This window comes from Lepus europaeus, chromosome 1 (genome assembly GCF_033115175.1).
Source record: "Lepus europaeus isolate LE1 chromosome 1, mLepTim1.pri, whole genome shotgun sequence".
NCBI classification, from domain to species: Eukaryota; Metazoa; Chordata; class Mammalia; order Lagomorpha; family Leporidae; genus Lepus; species Lepus europaeus.
Window position 1 is genome coordinate 9,001,466 of NC_084827.1, and position 22,169 is coordinate 9,023,634.

The 22,169-nt window shown below is 41.3% G+C and overlaps 1 protein-coding gene across 1 annotated transcript in view; it reads left to right on the plus strand.

Moving 5' to 3' along the window:
• CNTNAP2 (contactin associated protein 2) overlaps window positions 1-22,169 on the plus strand; it is a 1,725,059-nt gene that overhangs the window by 873,540 nt on the left and 829,350 nt on the right. Inside the window, exon 12 of the mRNA XM_062195064.1 lies at window positions 15,518-15,637. Within this exon, the coding sequence (XP_062051048.1) occupies window positions 15,518-15,637 (120 nt within the window). The remainder of the gene's footprint in view (window positions 1-15,517; window positions 15,638-22,169) is intronic.

Sequence of the window (22,169 nt, forward strand, 5' to 3'; positions counted from 1 at the left end):
CAGGCTAATCCTCCGCCTTGCGGCGCCGGCACACCGGGTTCTAGTCCCGGTCGGGGCACCGATCCTGTCCCGGTTGCCCCTCTTCCAGGCCAGCCCTCTGCTGTGGCCAGGGAGTGCAGTGGAGGATGGCCCAAGTGCTTGGGTCCTGCACCCCATGGGAGACCAGGAGAAGCACCTGGCTCCTGCCATCGGAACAGCGCGGTGCGCCGGCCGCAGCGCGCTACCGCGGCGGCCATTAGAGGGTGAACCAACGGCAAAGGAAGACCTTTCTCTCTGTCTCTCTCTCTCACTGTCCACTCTGCCTGTCAAAAATAAAAAAAAAAATAAATAAATAAAAAAAAAAAAAGAAATGGCTGGAATAAGGGAGGATACATGGAGATATAAAGGTGCAGGCAAGATTTATCAGATATAAGATATATATGCCACATATAAGAATTGTCCATACCATTTCTTTCTTTTTCATAATTTCTTACCAAATGCATATTAGAATTAAAGCTGTTCATGTATAAAATACATGCATTATATTTGAATTATATTTGAATTATTGTTTGTATATGTTATATAAAATAGCTCGTTTAACATGGTGTATTTATCATCATCAAATTATGAATTTTTCTTTATGAAACTTTCCCCTGTGAAATAAAATTTTGGAAGGATTCAGCAATTTTACTGTCTAAGAAATGGGTATTACAGGTCCTTAGCAGATATAGCTCATCCTGCTGTTAACAAAATAAATGCTTTGTAAAAATGACCCATATTGTTCATAGATTGAAGTTCTGATAGACTATTACTTAGCGTTTGTTAATTATTTTCTCATTATCCTTTTTGAAAGAGTTGAGTGTGAGTGGGGAAAAAAAAATCTTAAGAGAAAGACATTGGTGTGGGGACCTGCACAGGCTCCCCAGCAATGCCTGTGAGCCCTGGGGACGCACATCGTCAGGCAGCAGCAGAACTGGGCAAGTACATTTGACAACTCTCCTGCTTCCCAAACAGCCATCACAGATGTTAGATGGTAATCGGGGGTGGAGAATGTTCCGCTCAGGGCATGATGAGGCCCACAGAATCATCTGGTCTGGTGCTGCCAAGTCAACTGCAGGCGGCATTCAAAATTCAATAAATCTGTATAAAGCTAATTCTTTTTAAAGACTTGAGAGAGTTACAGACAGAGGGAGAGACAGAGACAGAGGTCTTCCATCTGCCAGTTCACTCCCCAAGTGTCTACAATGGCAGAAGCTGGGCCAATGCAGAGCCAGGAGCCAGCAGCTTCGTCTGGGTCTCCCCCATGAGTACAGGGACCCAAGCACTTAGGCCATCATCTGCTGCTTTCCCAGGCCATAGCAGAGGGGTAGATCAGAGGTGGAACAACTGGGACATGAGCTGGTGCCCATATGGGATGCTGGCACCATGGGCAGATGCTGAACCTACTGTACCACAGTGCTGGCCCCCAAATTAATTTTCAAATTGATAATCTGTGTGGCACATGAGGGATGTTGTAAATATTCAAATTGCCATTGGCAGAAAAAAAGACTCCCTACCCCTGTAGTAGATGACTAACAAGTAAAGGCAGAAGTAAAACAATTGTTCTTATGTGTACTTATAATATGTACTTATATCAAACAACATTGGTATAAGAAATCATTATTTTATTTGGAAACATTGGATAATGCGATATTTTTTATAATAATTTCCACAGAAATTAAATATTCTGTGACCTTTTAAACTATTTCATGTCATCAGATACCATGCTGCTAGGGAAGAAAATATAGAAAAAGTATAACATTGGGGTTGGCAGCATGGCACAGAGGGTTGAGGCCCCAACCTGCAGCGCCGGCATCACATATGGGTGCTGTTTCAAGACTCGGCTGCTCCACTTCTGATCCAGCTCTCTGCTATGGCCTGGGAAAGCAGCAGAGGATAACCCAAGTCCTTGGGCCCCTGTACCCACGTGGGAGACCCAAAAGAAGCTTCTGGGTGCTGGCTTCTAATGGGCTCAGCTCCAGCCATTGCGGCCACTTGGGGAGTGGACCAGTGGATAAATCTCTTTTTCTAGCTCTCTCTTGCTCTTTTCCCTCTCTGCATTTCTCTTAACTTTGCCTTTCAAATAAATAAAATCTTTTAAAAAAAAGTATAACATGGTTTTTCCATACATAAAATGAACATTGTCCAAAAATGTATAGGTTTCCCTGTCTTTCTGAACGAGAACATAAGCATAGCATAGCTTTCTCCTAATGGCCTAGTCTGTCATCATCATGACCAACTATCCTGCTAGGCAGAAATGCACATTTTTCCTCTTCCCCTCTGCTATACTAGGATAGGTGAGGTCAGAGTAAGGGGAGAAAAGCTTCTCTTACAGTGAGTAATTCAATGTACAAGTTGCGATGTGTGTGCCTAAATATTTTAAAGCATTATTACCTCCCTGGTTCATGGCTGGGTAAAGAATGGTGAAGGTTGGGGCCGGGCGCTGTGGCCTAGCAGGTTAACGCCCTGGCCTGAAGCGCTGGTATCCTATATGGATGCCGGTTCTAGTCCTGGCTGCTCCACTTCCCATCCAGCTCTCTGCTATGGCCTGGGAAAGCAGTACATGATGGCCCAAGTCCTTGGGCCCCTGCACCCATGTGGGAGACCCGGAAGAAGCTCCTGGCTTCGGATTGGCACAGCTCCGGCCGTTGCAGCCAATTGGGGAGCGAACCATCGAACGGAAGACCTCTCTCTGCCTCTCCTCTTTCTGTGTAACTCTTTCAATTAAATAAATAAATCTTTAAAAAATGGTGAAAATGTTGATCCCTTAATCTCTACTCAAGTGGCTTATTTTGAAGACGGGCAAATTCTGTTATTTGTTTCCGATTAGGACCTCATGCTGCAGGAAGTGCTGTAAATCACATTTAACAATAGTAAAATTCTCATGTTTTGAAACATGTCATTATAAAACAAGCCTACCTTTTTATAATCTTCCCACTTTCAGGAATTCTTGTATCCTAAATCTAAAGTAAATGCTAACATCCTGAAAAACTCTGAAATCACCCATAATATCTTCACCACTACACTGATGCTTAAATATAGGCAAGGGATAATAAAGTGTTAGCGAAGATAATTCATTTTTATGGCCTTTGAAATGTGAACCATCAGCTTAAAACATCATGGAGTGATTGACCTAAGTGAATGTGAATACTCTCCCATCAAACTGCTCATTCCATAGCCAAAAAATTCATACTCAGAAAAGTGAAGTGGCAAACAATTGAAGCCTATGGACTTACTAAACCCAAACACAAGAAAGGAATTTTGACTTAACCCAGGGATCTTCACATTGTGTTAGTCTTCTTTATGACCTTCTGCTGTGGGAAACAGTCTGTTTCTCTTTTTTAAAAAAACATTTATTTTCATATATAATTTTTTAATTTTAATTTTTGATTTGTATTTAACAGATTCAATGTGATTTGTAGATATAATTCAAAGAACCTAATGATATTCTCTTCCTCCCTCCCTTCCACACTCTTTTCTTCTCCCTTTCTTATTTCTTTTTTACTTTTTGAGATAACATATTTTAAAATTACATTGCATTAAAAAGGCTTAATATTTCACCAAAAAGCTTAACAAGTAAAAAGGCAAAAAGACCCTAGTTTAGTGGGAATATAGCTAATGGCTATAAATAGTAACTGAATAAAAAAATGACCTGTTTCCTTTTCAAGTTTTAAGGCTCACAATTTTTTATGGTGCCTCTTTCTATTAAATTTAAAAGGTTTTATTTGACACTTAAAATCAGTCCTATTTCCTCATTCCTTATGTCCAATATATTAAAGTAAAATATTTTATTTTTTTAAGATGTATTTATTTATTTGAAAATTAGAGTTACACAGAGAGAGAAGGAGAGGTGCAGAGAGAGAGGTCTTCCATCCACTGGTTCACTCCCCAATAGGCTGCAACGGCTGGAGCTGCACAGATGCGAAGCCAGGAGCCAGGAGCTTCCTCCAGGTCTCCCCATGCAGGTGCAGGGGCCAAAGGACTTGGACCATCTCCTGCTGCTTTCCCAGGCCACGGCAGAAAGCTGGATTGGAAGTGGAGCAGCTGGGTCTCAAAATGGCACCCATATGGGATGTCGGCACTGCAGGCGGGACTCTACCCACTAGGCCACAGCGCTGGTCCCAAAGTAAAACACTTTAAAGGTGTAAATTAGTATAAAATATGATTATATTTTATTTAAGTCACTAGGATGACTTTACTCACATGACTTCAGTTTGCATTTGGATTAGCACTCTCTCATCAGAAACACATTTGATTTTCTTAATAAATTTTGTTCAGCTAAAAACTATGGGACAATTTTCCCACTTCATTTTCTCTTCCTTCATGCACACACACAAGTTATAAACAAGAACAATCTGTTCTGTTTTAGGTGTTTCCTTAGCAAAACACAACACCCATTTCCATGCTGTCTTCAGAAGGAGAATGCAATACACCTTCATCAAGGAGATCAGTGTAGAAGACGTAGCCTGCTATTTAAGTCAGGAACCATGAAGGCAGAATTCCTTTGTCGCCTGGCTCTGCCTTTTCCTGGGTGCGTCGTCTTGTACAATTTAAATAGATGTCCCGAGCAGATGGCAGTGATACCGCCTTCATGACAAGAGGAGCCCTCAGAGAATAGCTCCTTTTCCAGGCCAGGAGGAGAAAAACATGTAGGGGACAGGGTAATGTGATTGAAGGGCAAGAGAAAATGCAGACAGGTGCCAGGGCACAGAAACTAAGAACACATTTCAACGAGGGGACAGCCAACAATTACAGTGTCTATACCCTCACAGAGAACAAAACGTCACGGAAGTCGTGGTAGACGTCAATGGTGCTCCAAAAAGTGGAGCAGCAGTGATATCCTTGTGGCCTACGGACTTAAGGGGCAAGTGGTAGAGAAACCCCAGTTTGCCTACACTGGGTGAAGAACAGGACTGGGACAACATGGACATTTCTTCCTCCACCCTCCCTACCCACCAAGATAAGGGAGACCAGTACAGAGAATACACAGCAAGCAGAAAAAGAGGGAGACGAATCAAGAAAGCACTCCTAAATTAACTGGGCACAGGTGGAATAACATGGCATGAGGGAGATGGTGTCCCTCTCCCTGCTTCTCTGCAAACTCCTTTTTACCCTTTAAGAATCAGCTTCAACTGACATCACAAATGAAGGCTTTCCGAACTATCCCAAACTGAGTTATCCAAGCCTTTATCTAAGTTCTCAAAGTCCTTGATTTCTCTCTTTTATATCGTTTAATAGGTCCATGCAATATTTTATCTGTTACTATGCCTGTCCTGTATATTATTATATAGTGAATCCTCTAGAGCCAGAATCTATGATTAATTTCATTTTTATTCTTTGTAGAAAGCATAGTACTAAATACTGGTACCATATTAGTACATATCATCAATTTAGTTAATCAGCAATAGAGAAGGGAAAAGGTGGGGACTGGCGTTGTGGCACGGTGAGTTATACTGCCACCTGCAGCATGAGCATCCCATGAGTGCTGGTTTGAGTCCCAGCTGTTCCACTTTTCACGTAGCTCCCTGCTAATGTTCCTGGGAAGGCAAAAGATGATGATATAAGTACGTGGGCCCCTGTCGCCCATGTAGGAGACAAGATAGTATTCAAGGTTCTTGGCTGCCACCAAGTCCAGGCCTCGTCTTTGTGTCCATTTGGTTAGTGAACCTGAAGATAGAAGATCTGTCTATTTCTCTTTGTGTGTCTGTCTCTCCCTCTCTTCCTATAATTCTGCCTTTCAGATAAAACAAATCTTTAAAAAATGGAGGGGGAGAAGGACCTGCTGAGTGTTCTCAGAGTTATAGTGAAGGAGGAGATATGGATGCTGACAGTGAAAATGAGAGTGAGAAGGTTCAAAATGGGAATTAGAAATTAAGTAGATGGAGCAAAAAGATGGTACAGCAATCCCTACAGGATCTTAGCAAGTGATAATCAGGACTGGTGAGCTCTATTGTGGAGATTAAAGTGAAAAGCCATGAGTTTTTAATATGCCCATTTGGTTATTGGAGACTTCCCCATTTCTATTATTTAAAAGTAAAAATGAATGAAATATAGGTAGTACTGTCCAGATTGAGTCATGAAATACCGGACCATTTGCTATCCTTTAGAGTAGAGGTCAGAGAGTGCCAAGAATGGATATTAACATTGCCAAGAGGCCAGCGCTGCGGCTCACTAGGCTAATCCTCCACCTGCGGCGCCAGCACACCAGGTTCTAGTCCCGGTCGGGGCACCGGATTCTGTCCCGGTTGTCCCTCTTCCAGGCCAGCTCTCTGCTGTGGCCCAGGAAGGCAGTGGAGGATGGCCCAAGTGCTTGGGCCCTGCACCCCATGGGAGACCAGGAGAAGCACCTGGCTCCTGCCTTGGGATTAGCGCGGTGCGCCGGACACAGTGCGCCGGCCGCAGCAGCCATTGGAGGGTGAACCAATGGCAAAGGAAGACCTTTCTCTCTGTCTCTCTCTCTCACTGTCCACTCTGCCTGTCAAAAAATAAAAATAAAAAATAAAAAGATAAAAAAAATTGCCAATAAACTTGATAGCCATAATCATACAAAGACAAAGCCTTCTAGTTTTGTGAGTACCATTGCAAATGTATGGATTTTGTTTTCTTTAAAGCAGTGTCTTGGAATCAATGCAAATATTAGTAGGATTTGGGAAGAATGAAACAAAAAACAGAAAAGGGATGGGTGTGGGGAAGGGAGAGAGTGGAAATAATAAAAAGCAAATGTTGCTCCGGTTTCAAAAAAAAAAAAAAATAAAGAAGAACTTGTCGAGTAAGAGAACTACAAGTTGTTTTTTTCTTTTAAAAAGAAACCAAAACTTTTCTTCATTTTCTCCTAAATTACTGTCTCTCCCTTGAGATTTGGACAGGTGAAAGAACCCATTAGAGGGCTGTAATGAATAACACCTTCTACAGACACTGTATTCATGGGGAGATCATAACACAAAATTGGCATGCGGAATATCTGTTTTTAAACCCATACTCTCCCTACTGTCATTGTTTGCTATGTGACAATAATGAGACAGTTGTTCCTATGGGAAATAATGTAATTTACTCGGGGCATTCACTCAAGTCTTAACAGAAAAATCCAAAGAGACGGAGAACATATGAGGTTAATATTCAAGTGTTAATGAGGACATAGCTATTGTGAAGCTACCATCGTACTAATTAAAAATAATTGCATGGTCCTAGAATTAGGGAGCTTTCACTGAGGCAGGTCCCAAGGTCATTGTCACCTCTCTGGATTTTCAGCTTGGCTGTGCACAAACCTCAGGAGTCGCCTTAACAGGAATAATTAGGTTCTAGGAAAACCAATTTCTTTAAACAAATTCAGTAGAACCCGATTGAAATCAGAAAGCCAATTAGTTTCCTGGTTTCAAATGAGAGACATCTCTTTACAATAAAGAAATCTATTTTTGAAGCCAGATAAAGATAATAAAGTGGCTTCATGGTTGAAGAGGAATCAGAATACAGGGGACCCAAGAAACCATCCTAGCCTGAACATGGCCAACTAAAGTAGGCCCCGTATAAAACTTCTGTTGCACTCATATTTTAGATTAAAAGGCTTCTCAATGTCAGGGCTGGATTCTCCAGGAAGCCAATGTCTCTTTGAAGTATCTTGTGACTAAGTCCCTACCATAGTGAGTAGAAATGGGGGCTAAGCAGCAGTCTCTTCCAAAATAAGAAAGCTGGAAGGTGAGGATGCTTGCAAAAATTGATTCTCAAATGTCGTGCTATAACATTCAGTCTCAAATACAGTATGAAATTATCTTATGTTTTTCCCAGTTTTAGCTCAAATTGTTAGAAGTAAACTCTGCCCATCTTACGTGCCATCAGGGAGACTGAAGTTATGTTCTGAGTACAACTTTTGTGTTTGTGTATATTTTTGACTTCTGATTTTTTCTAATACAGGTGCTTTTTAGTCACTTCTAGCATTACACATGCTTTTCCAGGTAATGACAGGAAGGATGCATGCCCCATGCTTGTTGGCCTTTTTCATGATACAAAACCTAGAAAGACATGGTGAGAGCCTCCCAGGACACAGCAGCATCAGCAGAGCCCAGGTGTTCCTGGATTAGCTGGTCTTCTGTGTTTCTCCCCTTGCCCATTCTCTATGGATGGTTTAGTTCCTAGTGCATGAGGTCTGTTGTGCATCTGTGCAACCTTATCTCTTCTCTCTGCCAGCGATGAGGCAATCCTAAGAAGCTTGCTTTGACAGTGTTTCTCCCCTCCTGGCCTTGACTAGGTCTAGGTGAGCAGAGGAAGCACATGTACAGTGTTTTACTGATGGCCGTAACCTTCAGGACCATTTGGACCTTTAACGTTCACTACAAAAGTTTGACTTCCTTCTTTTGTCTTCATTTACTTTTCAGCTGAATACTGCTTTTGTTATTCAATGATGCTACAATACATTAGCTGCCCAATAGTGGCTGCACTTTAAATACAGCAATTATGATATATTCATATAGGTATACAGAGAGACTTCATTTTCAGTTTTTTAAAGTCAAAGTGAGAGACAGACAGAGACCTTCATCTGCTGATTCACTCCCTAAATGCTCACAACACCAAGACTAGGCCAAACCAAAGCCAGGATCCTGAAACGTAATTCAGTTCTCCCACATGGGTGGCAAGAATCCAAATACTTGAGCCATCAACTTGACTCCCAGGGTGTGCATTAGCAAGAAGTTGGAATTGGAAGCAGAGCCTGGACAAGAACCCAGACACTTCAATATGGGATACAGGTGCTCCAAGCGATGTCTCAACCACTGTTCAAAATACCCACTCATATTTTCATATTTTACAAAGATAAAATAAAGTCCTTGGGGCTGGCATGGGTGCATGGCAGGTAAAGCCACCACCTACAGTGCTGGCATCCCATATGGGCACCAATTTAAGTCCCGGCTGCTCCTCTTCCCATCCAGCTCTCTGCTATGGCCTGGGAAAGCAGTACAAGATGGCCCAAGTCCTTGGGCCCCTGCACCCACATGGGAGACCCAAAAGAAGCTCCTGGCTTCGGATCAGCACAGTTCCAGCCATCGTGGCCAACCGGGAATTGAACCAGCAGATGGAAGACCTCTCTCTCTGCCTCTCCTTCTCTCTCTCGAACTCTGACTTTCAAGTAAAATAAATAAATCTTAAAATATAATAAAGCCCCCACCCCCTAAAATACGCCAATGGCATAATCCACAGAACAAGTGAATATGTAAACTTGTATGGCAGACACCATGTGATTAAATCAAGGTCATTTGCTTGAGATTATCCTGGATTATCTAAATGGACCTAATGTAAATACAGAGCCTTTAAAAATTCTCAGAGAAGAGATATGGCAATGAAAGCATAGATTCAGAGCAGTGTAGCATGGGAAAAATTCCACCAGCCATTGCTGACTGTAGATGGAAGAATGAGACAGTTTGCCAAGGAATGCATTGAGCCTCTAGAACCTGGAAAAGGCAATAAGTGAAGTCTTCCCTAGAGTTTTCAGCCCAACTGACACCTTGAATTTAACATAGTAAACCCTGCTTTCATATTCTGACTAGAACCTTATAAATATGTGTCCATATTTCCAGAACTATAAGATGATAATTTGTGTCAAGTCCCTAAGTGTCAGTCACTTGGTACAGCAGCAATTAAAAACTCATAATATCCTTTACCATCTTCCATTGTATGCCACATGGTGTTAGACAGTATTTATTGTTTAATAAACATGAGCAAGGTATTTAACACTTGTCTATTTCTGAGTTTTGACAGGCTATCAAATACAGTCTGATGTGTTCAAGTAGTGCCATTTCTGAATAGCTGAGACTTACTTATGAATTAACAGAACAATATGAGACTTCTTATTTGGGACTTAGAGTTCCCACAGAGAAACTTTACCAATAGATCAAAGGTCTTCATGCATCTATTTATTTTGCTATCAGCCCCATTACTTCACTTGTCTGTGTGCAAACCCCACTTACTGATGATGGTCCCAGATGGGTTCTCCCTTTGCCTGTGCTCTGTCATCTGCTAAGGTTTGATGTGCAAAGATCATGCAACTCTGCTAGTGTTCCACTGCTGAAGAGTAATTTGTTGAGGTAGGCAGGGTCAGCTCTTTCATTAGCTCACTTTGCATAAGATTTAAATATATACAAGCAATACTCTGGTTTACAGAGTATGTGATTTCATTTAATTCTCACAGTAATTTGATAAAGGGGTTATCATTGCCTTCATGTTACAGTTGAGAAAGCAAAAGGTTAGGGAGAGTTTACAGGTAGTAAATGAAGGAAGGGAGATTTGAACTAAAATTTCCTTATTCAGATTATAAAAGTAATGCAATTTTACTAAATGACAACTGCCCTTGTCATTTACCCCAGTACTCTAGATATATCTTAAAGTGCATTCTTAGTAAGAAAATAATATAAAATGTACACATTACAAAGTGATGTTGCAAATATCGAAAAGTGTGAAAAGCTTCAAATCAACCATAAACTGTTTACTTTAAGACACCCACTGTTATTGTCTTGACATATTTCTTTCCAAGTATTTTTGTGCATTCATAAATATACACATTTTTAGGATTTACTATTATTTTTGACAGTCAAAGAGACAGAGACCTGCCATTGTTTCATTCCCAAAATGCCTGCAACAGCCAGGCTGAGTCAGACAGAAGCCAGGAGGCAGGAAGTTAATCCAGGTCTCCCCCATGGTGGCAGGGACACGACTATTGCCCACTGCCTCCCAGCGTGCACACCGGCAGGAAGCTGGAATCAAGAGTGGAGCCAGGACTGCAACACAGGCATTGCAGGGTGGAATGCAGATCATCCTGGCGGAGGGAACTGCTCCCCATACCACGACCCCCACCTACATTGTGCTTTTATCTAGAATTTTAAATCCCATTCCATTTTAATATTCCGAGGGAAGTTAAGTGGCATTTCAACCTTATTACATTTCAGATTTTACTGTATTGCTTAAAACACCCCCATCCCATGTCTGGAGTCAAATTCCAGCTCCAGCTCCTGACTCCAGCTTCCTGCTGATGTGGACCCTGGAAGGTAGCACGGATAGCCCACGTGTTTGGGCCCTCGTGTGCGAGACATGTACTGAGTTCCAGTCTCCTGGTTTTTGTCTAGTTCAGCCCCAGTTATTGTGGGTATTTGGGGAGTGGATAAAGGGGTGAAAGATCTCTGACTCTCCAACAAATAAATAAAAATAAAAATCTGTTACCTTTAGTGATCTAATTTTCTTAGATATTTAAGAATAAAGATTAACCCATACTTTTTAAAATCTAATATTTTTATTTATTTTCATCTATTTGAAAGGCAGAGGAACAGTCAGAGTGAGATCTTTGCCAGTTAGGCCAAGCCAAAGCTAGGAACCTGAACTCAATCCATGTCTCTCATGTAGGTGGTAGAGGCCCAACACTTGAACCATTATCCACTGCATCCCAGAATGCAATACCAGGAAGCTGAATCAGAAGAGGGGGAGCTAGGACTCAAACTGCCATTCTAATATGGGATATGGGCATGTCAGACAGTGGCTCAACCTGCCACACCACAATGCCTGGCCCTGGTCCACCCTCCTTGAGCTAACTTCCTTTTCAGGACTATAGCCATATTACTCAAAATGCAGTCTGAGTAGCAGCTGCACCAGCAGTAGTTGGGAGCTTGTTAAGCCACAAGTTCTCCACCAAGTCAGACCCTAGGGTGAAGCCGGGAATCTGTTTTAATAAGCTCTTCAGGTGATTCTCACACATGCACAAGCTTGGACTGAAGTCCCTAGTTTTCCATTAGTTGGATGAGGCAAATGCAAGTAGTGGGTTTGTCATAGGTTAAAGACAAGGAGAATAATTGTCACACTTGGAAGAAAAAGAGAAGCAGTCTTGTTTACCAACATTTCCTACATTCCTCTGCCTTCAACATCTACTATTAGCAAATTATTGAGAAGTGGTCCATAGCCCTTGTTTAAGTCTTGTATACTTGCCAAGAAATACAATAGTCTCCTAAGCTTATTCAATCATGTTTTAAGATACATATGCCTCTACCAAAATCAGAATAGCGTGAAGCATAGGTAAATTTTAAATTCAACTCTGGTAACTTTTTCTAAAATATCTACTGTATTAGGTTGAAGTAGAAAAGAAAAACACATTTTACAGACCCTGCCCTTATGATGATTCACAGTCCTATTAGGAAATAGGGTTTTCATATATGAAATTCAGCTAATAATAGTCAATCAAGTTCTAACTACACTCCAGTAATACAGTGCATGCAAAAAGCAGTAAGTGCCCTGGATTGTACAGAAAGACACACTGACTAGAGAGAGCTTCCTTAAGGAGAAATGTTAGTGGTACCTAGACAGTAAGTATCATGTTAATAATAAAATGCCAAAAATGCCACCTGTTAAATGTTTATCATGGATAACACACTATGTAAAGCAATTGATGGGGATTATCTCTTCCAGTCCTCATAATGTCCTTTCATATACCTGTTATTCTCCAGATAAGGCTAAGTGGAGTTAGGAAACTTTGCCAATGTTATAGAAGTAGTCTTGCGGAGTCAGCATTCGAACTTAAATCTTTTTACCGACAGAGGCTTGCTTCTTACCCCTTCTGCCTTAATTGCTAGCTCTGATTCAGAGGTTCTGTGGATTGAGAGAGAAGGTTGTGGCATACTGCAGACAAAAGAAACCCCAGAAAGTAAACATGAGTCAAACACGCTCCCAGAGCACATTTTCCAGACCAAAGTGCGAGGTTGACATTAGCAAAATATTGCAGACAAAGAACTAGGTTTGAAAAATTCTTCTATGTGTGCTTGAGGGTCTATGATACAGTATCACAGATATTAGAGAAACATTATTATACATTTTTAACATACTGAAAGTGATGGTTTGTGACTAGACTAACATTAATTAATGGGCCTAATTGGTGTCAAATGAAGAGGTATTTTAATAGAACAATCAACTTAAGAGTGAATGTTATAAACCAGATACTGGTAGATAAGAACAATGACAGGAATTTGGGCAGAAGGAAAAGAGAATGAGTATTAATAAATAATAGAAAATGACATTTTTTCAACATTTTCTTTCTATACTTTTTACTTACTTAAGAGGCAGAGGGACAAACACACAGGGAGAAAGAGGAGATCCCATTCGCTGCTTCACTCCCAAATGCCTACTGTAGCCTCCCATGTGAATGGCAGGAATGCGATCAGTTGCGCTATCAGTTCTGTCTCCCAGAGTCTGCTTTATCAGGAAGCTACAATCAGAAGCAGAGCCAAGGATCCAACCCAGGTACTTCAACCAACATCTTACACTCCAGGCCAAATGCCCAACCTGGTGAAAGATTCCAATGCCATATGGCCACAGGGACTAAGGGGAAGACCTTATAATCTGAACCTGACTTCATAGATTATATTGAGCTATACCAAAAATAAATGTAAACATGTGGAGAGGTGGTGTCAAAAATTATTAGGGCAGTTTATTTTCAGATTGTGAGCTTAGCTCATTCTTAGCTCCCATTTATTCTTCACCTCCTACATTCAGTTGGCCTCCATGCCCTGCTGTTAAAAAAATGTCAGTCCAAGTACTTTCCGTTTGTTGTGTGCCGGGCATCTTCCAACTGTTGTATGGCAAAAATCTCTCTTTATCTTTGTAGCACTTCCTATTGCTTTGCTACACAGAGTTTTCTTTTCTTTTCTTTTCTTTTCTTTTTTTTTTTTTTTTGACAGGCAGAGTGGACAGTGAGAGAGAAAGGTCTTCCTTTTCTGTTGGTTCACCCCACAATGGCCGCTGCAGCCGGTGCGCTGTGGCCAGCGCGCTGCGCTGATTCGAAGCCAGGAGCCAGGTGCTTCTCCTGGTCTCCCATGGGGTGCAGGGTCCAAGCACTTGGGCCATCCTCCACTGCCTTCCCGGGCCACAGCAGAGAGCTGGCCTGGAAGAGGAGCAACTGGGACAGAATCCGGCGCCCCGACCGGGACTAGAACCCAGTGTGCCGGCGCCACAGGCGGAGGATTAGCGTGTTGAGGCCTGGCGCCGGCCCAGAGTTTTCTTTCTAAAACCTATATTTCAGTATGGAATCTTCCTGCTTAAAATTTAAAAACACCTTTTCCATGCTTTTTATTGCAATATTTACTTGATGTGACATTTCAGATTAGGGCATCGGTACAGTGTATTACCTAAGAAAGCTTCTAAAGAGATGGTAGATGGGCAAATGAATAACTACAGTGGGACAAAAGGTGGCTGGGATCTGCTTGCGTTTCAAACTACACTTTCTCCCAGCAGCACTGATTGCACCAGGAAAACCAAAACAATTGGTAAACAAGCTCTGCTCTCTGCTCGAAGGACTCTATTTGTATTGTTTGCAGCTGTGTTTGCTGTGCCTGGCCCACGGCCCAACACACAGGCACTCAACTATTTGCAGAAAGACAGAAGTGAGAGAAACAAGAAGAGTAAATCAAAGAATTTTAGAAATGTTTCAGAGGAGTGTGCTATTGTTGTTGAAATAAAATAAATTGAAAGTTTGCCATCCTCAGAGGAAGCCACAGGAAGCCAAAGGAAGGCACAGAGGATGTGGTAAAGGAACATAACAAAGTGAGGTCCCAGAGTCAAAACTCTTATTTCATATTTAACATACAATAGGTCCTGGGAGTATGACAGGAGTGCACTTTACCAAAATTCTCCACTACTTGTGTGTCAGGGCAGCAGCTTTTCACTGGAAACTCTTCTTAGTTTTGTGAAGCAATCATTCACATTATTGATAAATGCCAGGGTGGAGCTGTTAAAAATAAGTTTTCGCAACGGCATCTTAGATGTTCTCACAACACAGAAAATATGTAAATGTCCATTTTGTACTTCTGAAAACAGGTGCAATATCTGTGAGAAAAATAAAATTGTAACACGCACAAAAACAAAAAGGAAAATAATGAAACAAACCTGTAATTTAATTTACATGAATGTCAACTTTCTGCACAAACTAGATTTGATGTAATTAAAGCACCTGTAACAAATAAAATGAGTCAGAAAAATCTCTTTTTTTCCTGAGATAAAACAAGATAAAAAATCACATACAATTTGTGGGAAAGTTAAACTATGCAAAAAAAAAGTATGTGCGTGGATGAGTACAAAAAAGGAATTTTCTTTCCTCTCTTAGTTGTTAGCCCAAGAAGGCAAACAATATTTGTGACTTTACAAAATAAGGTCCCTTATAATACGTAGATGATATCTATAAATAACAGTTAAAGTGATCATGAGTGCCCATGAAACAAACATTACGTATGTTTAACAATTTATTTTTGGTGTACAATTTGATTGTTATCGTCCTTTCCCAACTATAAAGTCATTGGAGGAATTCACTGTCTATGTTTGTTAACTGGAGAAAACACCAAGTTCATTCACATTTACAGACAAAGACCACTTGCTCTTGTTGAGTCCCTGCTGCACAGGGGTCTGCCAGCCCTGGCTGTGATCCTGGGGCCGTGCCTGGGGAGCCTTTTCTCTTTGTGCTGTGCTCACGTAGGCTGTTTCATTGCAGCTATCTACGAGCCCTCCTGCGAAGCCTACAAGCACCTGGGCCAGACGTCAAATTACTACTGGATAGACCCTGATGGCAGTGGACCCCTGGGGCCTCTCAAGGTGTACTGCAACATGACAGGTAACTGTGTCATAGTCATGTTTTATAAAGATGGCTTCTCCGCGGGCTGAAGATCAACAAGTCCATGGATGCTTTGTTTCTTCAATACTGTATGCTTAGCACCACATTTAAGGAACTAAATATTGCTGGCTTTGTTACGTAGAACGTGAGATGCATCTCTAAGCAGTAGAACCTGGTACTGTGTATTTTGAAAATTCTGCCTTTGACTTAAATAATTATTGGTTTGCATTGCAACACGTCAGTATGTAGGAGAAAAACCCAAGTGGGTAAACAGAAAAATCTAGTTCTTGAAGCAGCCTCCATGAGTAATGGAGACCAGGACAGTTTCTTGTCATTGCTCAAACTCCTCACTTCCCCAACAGTGGATACTTACACACTGTGCCACACCTGCTCCATTCCCCACAGTGGAAGAACCTTTGTGGGTATTGCAGTGCAGTTTCCTGAAATTTATTTGGAGCTTTCTACTAGGAAACATAGCCTGGTTTTTCTTTACTTTCACATCAAATGTCAGAGTCATGATATTAGATTGTGGATTCTTGTAAACTGCCACAGTAGTGTGTGAAATAAAAGCAGATCTTTCCATCAGACACTTGCAATCCTCCCCCAAATAAGGAAAAGGGCATGAAACTTTCAGTATTTACTGGCTTCTTGAGAGACTCAGAATTTGGTGTGATTTCCTGAGGCTGACGATGGTAGAGATAGTGAAATTATGATGCTACTAACAATGATTGCCACATATGACTCTATGCCATGCAACATAAAAATGGGATTAAATATATTTGTTTTGGTGCAAAAAAAATTTGAATCTATATATATTAGGAATATTCACACAGTTATTGGAAAATGTTATAAAAGATGTATGGATTTAAAAAAAAAACTTTGCATCAAAATAACCTTTTAATTCCATTTTTTCCAAGAAACTTCTTAAAATCCCTAGATCTTCATTTAGATCTCCTTAACATTCAGGACTAGAGTTTAGCCCATTAATCCAGATGTGGTCCCAGGAGGGAGGAACATGGTATAACTTTCTGCAGTTAAAACATTTTTTGGCCGGCGCCGCGGCTCACTAGGCTAATCCTCCGCCTTGCGGCGCCGGCACACCGGGTTCTAGTCCCGGTCAGGGCACCGATCCTGTCCCGGTTGCCCCTCTTCCAGGCCAGCTCTCTGTTGTGGCCAGGGAGTGCAGTGGAGGATGGCCCAAGTGCTTGGACCCTGCACCCGCATGGGAGACCAGGAGAAGCACCTGGCTCCTGGCTTCGGATCAGCGCGGTGCGCCGGCCGCGGTGGCCATTGGAGAGTGAACCAACGGCAAAGGAAGAGCTTTCTCTCTGTCTCTCTCTCTCTCTCTCTCACTGTCTATCTGTCAAAAAATATAAATAAATAAATAAATAAAACATTTTTTAATTCATTCAAAATAATTAGGAACCTGTGTATGTCCCAGACCACTTGAAGAATTTTGTCTTACAGGCCAAGAGGCACTTTTTAGCCCTTTGTCACTCATCAATCATTTCATCTTCTAAAAAGAACACAAAGTTTATGTCATTAAAACGGCATGATATCACGAAGCTTGGCTTGGGCTACTGCATTCCCAAGAGATACATGTTCAAGAAAACCAAGAACAGCACAAGATATTTTTTAACATCTTGATGTTTCACTCTAATGTGTATGTGCCCCCAAACCCAAAGTATAGAAGCCATCAAAGCACTCAAAAAGGTGGGACAGAAATGAGCCCCCCAGGTTAATGCCCCAGTGCATAAAAATGTTAGGCTTATTCCAAAGAACCGGCATCCCAGCACCTGCAGCACAGTGAGCCCCAGAAACGGGTTCAAAATGAACTGGGATGATAGGCAAGGGCCAGAGCAGAGCATCAGTGAGACTGTAATGGAGAAAGAGTTTGGTTTTAATTCTTCTTCAATGGGTGGACTTCATAAAGACGAGAGATTTGAATCAGGAAGATGGGAAGATCTTGATTGCAGTTAAAAACCACCTCCTGGGATGCCATGGGAGACCAAGTGAAAACAGCTACTCCGTAGCTGTTATGAAAATCCAGGGGCCGGCGCCGTGGCTCACTTGGTTAATCCTCTGCCTGTGGCGCTGGCATCCTATATGGGCGCCAGGTTCTAGTCCTGACTGCCCCTCTTCCAGCCAAGGTCTCTGCTGTGGCCTGGGAAGGCAGTGGAGGATGGCCCAAGTGCTTGGGCCACTGCACCCGCATGGGAGACCAGGAAAAAGCATCTGGCTCCTGGCTTCCGATCAGTGTAGCGCCAGCCATAGAGGCCATTTTGGGGGTGAACCAACAGAAAGAAGACCTTTCTCTCTGTCTCTCTCTCTTTCACTGTCAAATAAAAAAAAGAAAAGAAAATCCAAGGAAGAGATGAGGCTCCCTTGGACTAAAATGGGGACAGTGATGAAAAAGCAATAGATTTTAGATATATTTTAAAGGTAGTAGTTAAGGACTAGATAAAAAGGTAATAGCAGTTGTGAATAACAACTCTTAAGTATTACGGTGCCATTTAAGAATGTGGAAACGTAAAGGAAGAACAGATTTAGAAGAAGCTCAAGAATTTACTTGTGACCTAGTTAAATATAAAGTGCTATATGCTATCTAAATTGAGATGCAAATATTGCAGTTGGATAAACCCCAAAATCCTGTTTGGGTTAAAGAAATAGATGTGCTAATTGTTAGTGTATGAGTGTATGGGATTTGATAAAATCACTTAGAGGATGATGATAACAAAATAGAGGCATTTTAGGAATCACCTCTTCGAAATTCAGTAGGTAGAGGGGTCTGGTATCTTGTGACAAAATAGTCAAAAAGTCTGTAGGAATGAACACACACACACACACACAAAGGAAAATGTTGGTTGGCAATGGGTCATCCCCGTGGATGTTGAAATGACTGCTTGGGTCCTAAAAAGTGATAAAATGTTTCAGTGTGGACAGTGACTTTGAACAATTCAAACGTATATCAAAGATGCAGTGGAGGGGGCCAGGGCTGTGCCACAGTAGAGTAAGTTTCCACCTGCAGTGTTGGCATCCTATATGGGCGCCGGTTCAAGTCCTGGCTGCTCCACTTCCTATCTAGCTCACTGCTAATATCCTGGGAAGGCAGTGGATGATGGCCCAAGGGCGGGGCCCCTGCACCCATATGGGAGACCCAGAAGAAGCTTCTGGCTTCAGATTGGCCCAGCTCCAGCTCTGGCAGCCATTTGGGGAGTCAATCAGTGGATGGAAGTTCTCTCTCTGTCTCTCCCTCTCTCTGTAACTCTGCCTCTTAAATAAATAAATACATCCTTTAAAATAAGATGCAGAGGTATACCAGAAATATGGTAGATTATAGCAGCTAGGATCCAGGGAATGTGGTATGGCCAAAAGTGATGAAACTTCTTTCGAGCCTGTGTAGACAGCTTGGATGGGGGAACCATGGATTGAACTACATCTCTTGGAAATTAGGGGGTGCCTTCAATGATCAGCTTTTCAAGTGCTGCACAGTTGACATTGAAGAGAGGATATATTCACTTGGTGGAAGAATTCATCACTCTATAAAAGTGAAACCTGGTCTTGTTTTAAATCTTACAGCGTGCTGTAAATATGGTCATGGTTATCCTTATCTTCTTTTTCCATTTTTATCTTCTCTCTGGTAATTTGCTATTATAAATTTTATGAATGTATAACATCATATTTTCAGTATTTACCTCTCTTGGTTGTACATTTATTGTGATATTTTAACTTCTTATTTTCTTCAGTTATTTAACAACATTTTGTCCCTAAAAATCTTGACCTTTCATATTTAGAGTTTTTATTTAGTTCTTTGTGACCAATGATTAATAATAATAATAGTAATAAAAATAACACTAGATCCAGCCATTGTCCTTGGAAGGGTACAGCCTATTCCTACATCAGAAAACATTGTTCTTCATAATATTCTATCCTTTAATTCATTTTCTCTATAGCTCTCTTTGCATTCATATTTAATTTTAAAAAAATTTAAGTAAGCATCTGTGCTCCAGTGTGTGAAGTTGAAAGTGCAAATAAAAAACATCTCTTACATTTTTCCCAGCACTGGGTTTGTAGTTTTATCAGAAAGCCATTAAGCTTGTTTACATAATTTGTGCTGTATAAAGCTCTGGGATTTAGCTGATCAGACTCTATTATCCTCTAGAATGGTAAAAGCTGTTCATGTCTTTTTAATCTAATATTTATAGAGAGCTTGTTACTCAAATTTTTAAGTACTTGCACTGGGTAATATTGTTTTATTTATTATTATACTTCTCACAAATTTCAATAATGCAGTGTGGGTAGGCAGAGAGGGGAAGATGGACCTCCATGTTAGTTATCTTGGGTTCTGGGGCAAGCATCATAAAGCTAGCCACTCCTCGTCCCCCACCTCTCCAAAGTCACGCAGGTCCTCCCACACAGGGCAGGAGTCTGGCACAGGTGAGCTATTTGCCTGCTCCGTATGGCCAGGCTGAGATCAAGACGTCAGCCAGAATTATGATTTCATCAAAGACTTCTGATCCTCAGGGAACTTCCACAAAGTTGCTGATCGTTCAGTAGCTTGTGATTATAAGATTGAGGTCCTGTTTTCTTTTTCTTTTCTTAAAAAAAGATGTATTATTTGAAATGCAAAGGAAGAGAGGAAAGAGAGACAGAGACAGAGATAGAGAGATATTCCTTCTACTGTTCCACTCCCCTAATGGTTACAACAGCAGGTCTGGGCCTGGCCAAAACCAGGAGCCAGGAAATCCATCCTGGTTTCTCACATGGATGGCAGGAACCCAAGTCCTTGAGCCATCTTTTGTTGTATTTGCAGGTACATTAGCCCAGAGCTGGATGGGAAGTGGAATACTGGTACTCTTGTATGGGATCCTAGCAAATACTGGGACCCTTGTATGGGATCCTAGCAATGTAAGCACAGTTGAACCTTTTGCACAATAATGCTATCCACTGAGGTCCTATTTTCTTACTCACTGCTGACCATGGGTTACCCTTAGCTCCTAGGAACTGCTCCCAGTCCTACCCAGATGGCTCTGCACGTACACGGGTGTCTCTCTGACCCCTAGACCTTCTTTGTATAGCTCACCTGGTTAGATTACCCATACCCAGGATAATTTCTCACTTGATGGACTCAAAGTCATCAAGTTAGAGACCTTAATTATATCTGCAAATTCTCTTTGCCTTTGTCATGTAAAGTAAGTCCAATCCCATGAGTGGTATGAAATCCTATCAACCAGCCCCACTCACATTGGAGGAATGGAGACTATGCACATGTGCCCACCAGGTGGCGGGACTCTTCGAATTCTGTTTATCACATCTCTCTAGGAGCCTCTGAATGTGACTTATAACCCTGTCAACTTTTATTCCTATATTTTGAGGAACAGCATATAAAGTTTATAAAATATTGATATTTCTATCAGTCTTATAGTTTTGGCATAGTTCAATAAAATTTTGACAATATAGATGTAAGCAAAATTTTTTTTTCAAATTCCAATCCAGCAATGAGAAATACCAACATGTTAGGAAATGTATGATAAAGATTTTCTATTTTACACTTGGAATTATATATATAGATATCTCATTGAAGGCAAACTATTTGCAGGCACATTCTAAGTGCATGATACACGTCAACTCACTCAATAAACAAATAATAGCCCTACTAGATAGATAATATTATTGTGATTCCCATATTTTTGAGTGATGAAAATAAAGCTCATTAGGCTACATATCTATTAAATACTGAAGGCAGACTTTAGCCAGACTTGTGTAGCTCAGAGACAGTTTGTAGTTACAAGATATGTGAGCATGTGTGTTTTGGGGGAAGATGTGTGTGTCTGTAGCCTCACATTTGTATACAGGTCTGCCTTGTTCTGGATGCTGTAGTATTATTTTTCATATGGTTTCTGAAATTAGCATTTTTTGTTCACATCACCTCATTGTCATCAGAATTCTCCTACATGCCTCTAACTTACTGTATATGGTTTAAATAGCATTTTTTTTAAAGACTTATTTTATTTATTTGAAAGACAGAGTTACAGAGAGCCAGAGCCACAGCAAGTGAGAGAGAAAGGAATCTTCCATCTGTTGGTTCACTCCCCAAATGGCCTCAACGGGCAGAGCTGAGCCGATCCAAAGCCAGGAATCAGGAGATTCCTGCAGGGGCCCAAGGACCCGAGCCATCTTCTACTGCTTTCCCAGGCCTGGCAGAGAGCTTGATCAGAAGTGGAGCAGCTGGGATTCAAACTGGCACCCAAATGGGATGCTGGCGTTGCAGGCTGAGGCTTTAACCTGCTGTGCCACACCACTGGCCCCCGGATAACATTTTTGCAATAAACTGTTTACTTCTTAATTGTCCAATTAATGCCTTGGGGTTTTTAATCAGAGAACACACTTTAAGTGAAATCAGTATACAAGCCATTAGGGTGTTATCATCAGTTTTAGTTGCTACTTCACCTTCTAGTGTGTTCCATAGTAACATTTTCTTTTTTATATGTAATATTTTCTGAGAACTTTATAAGATAACTTGTACATGTCC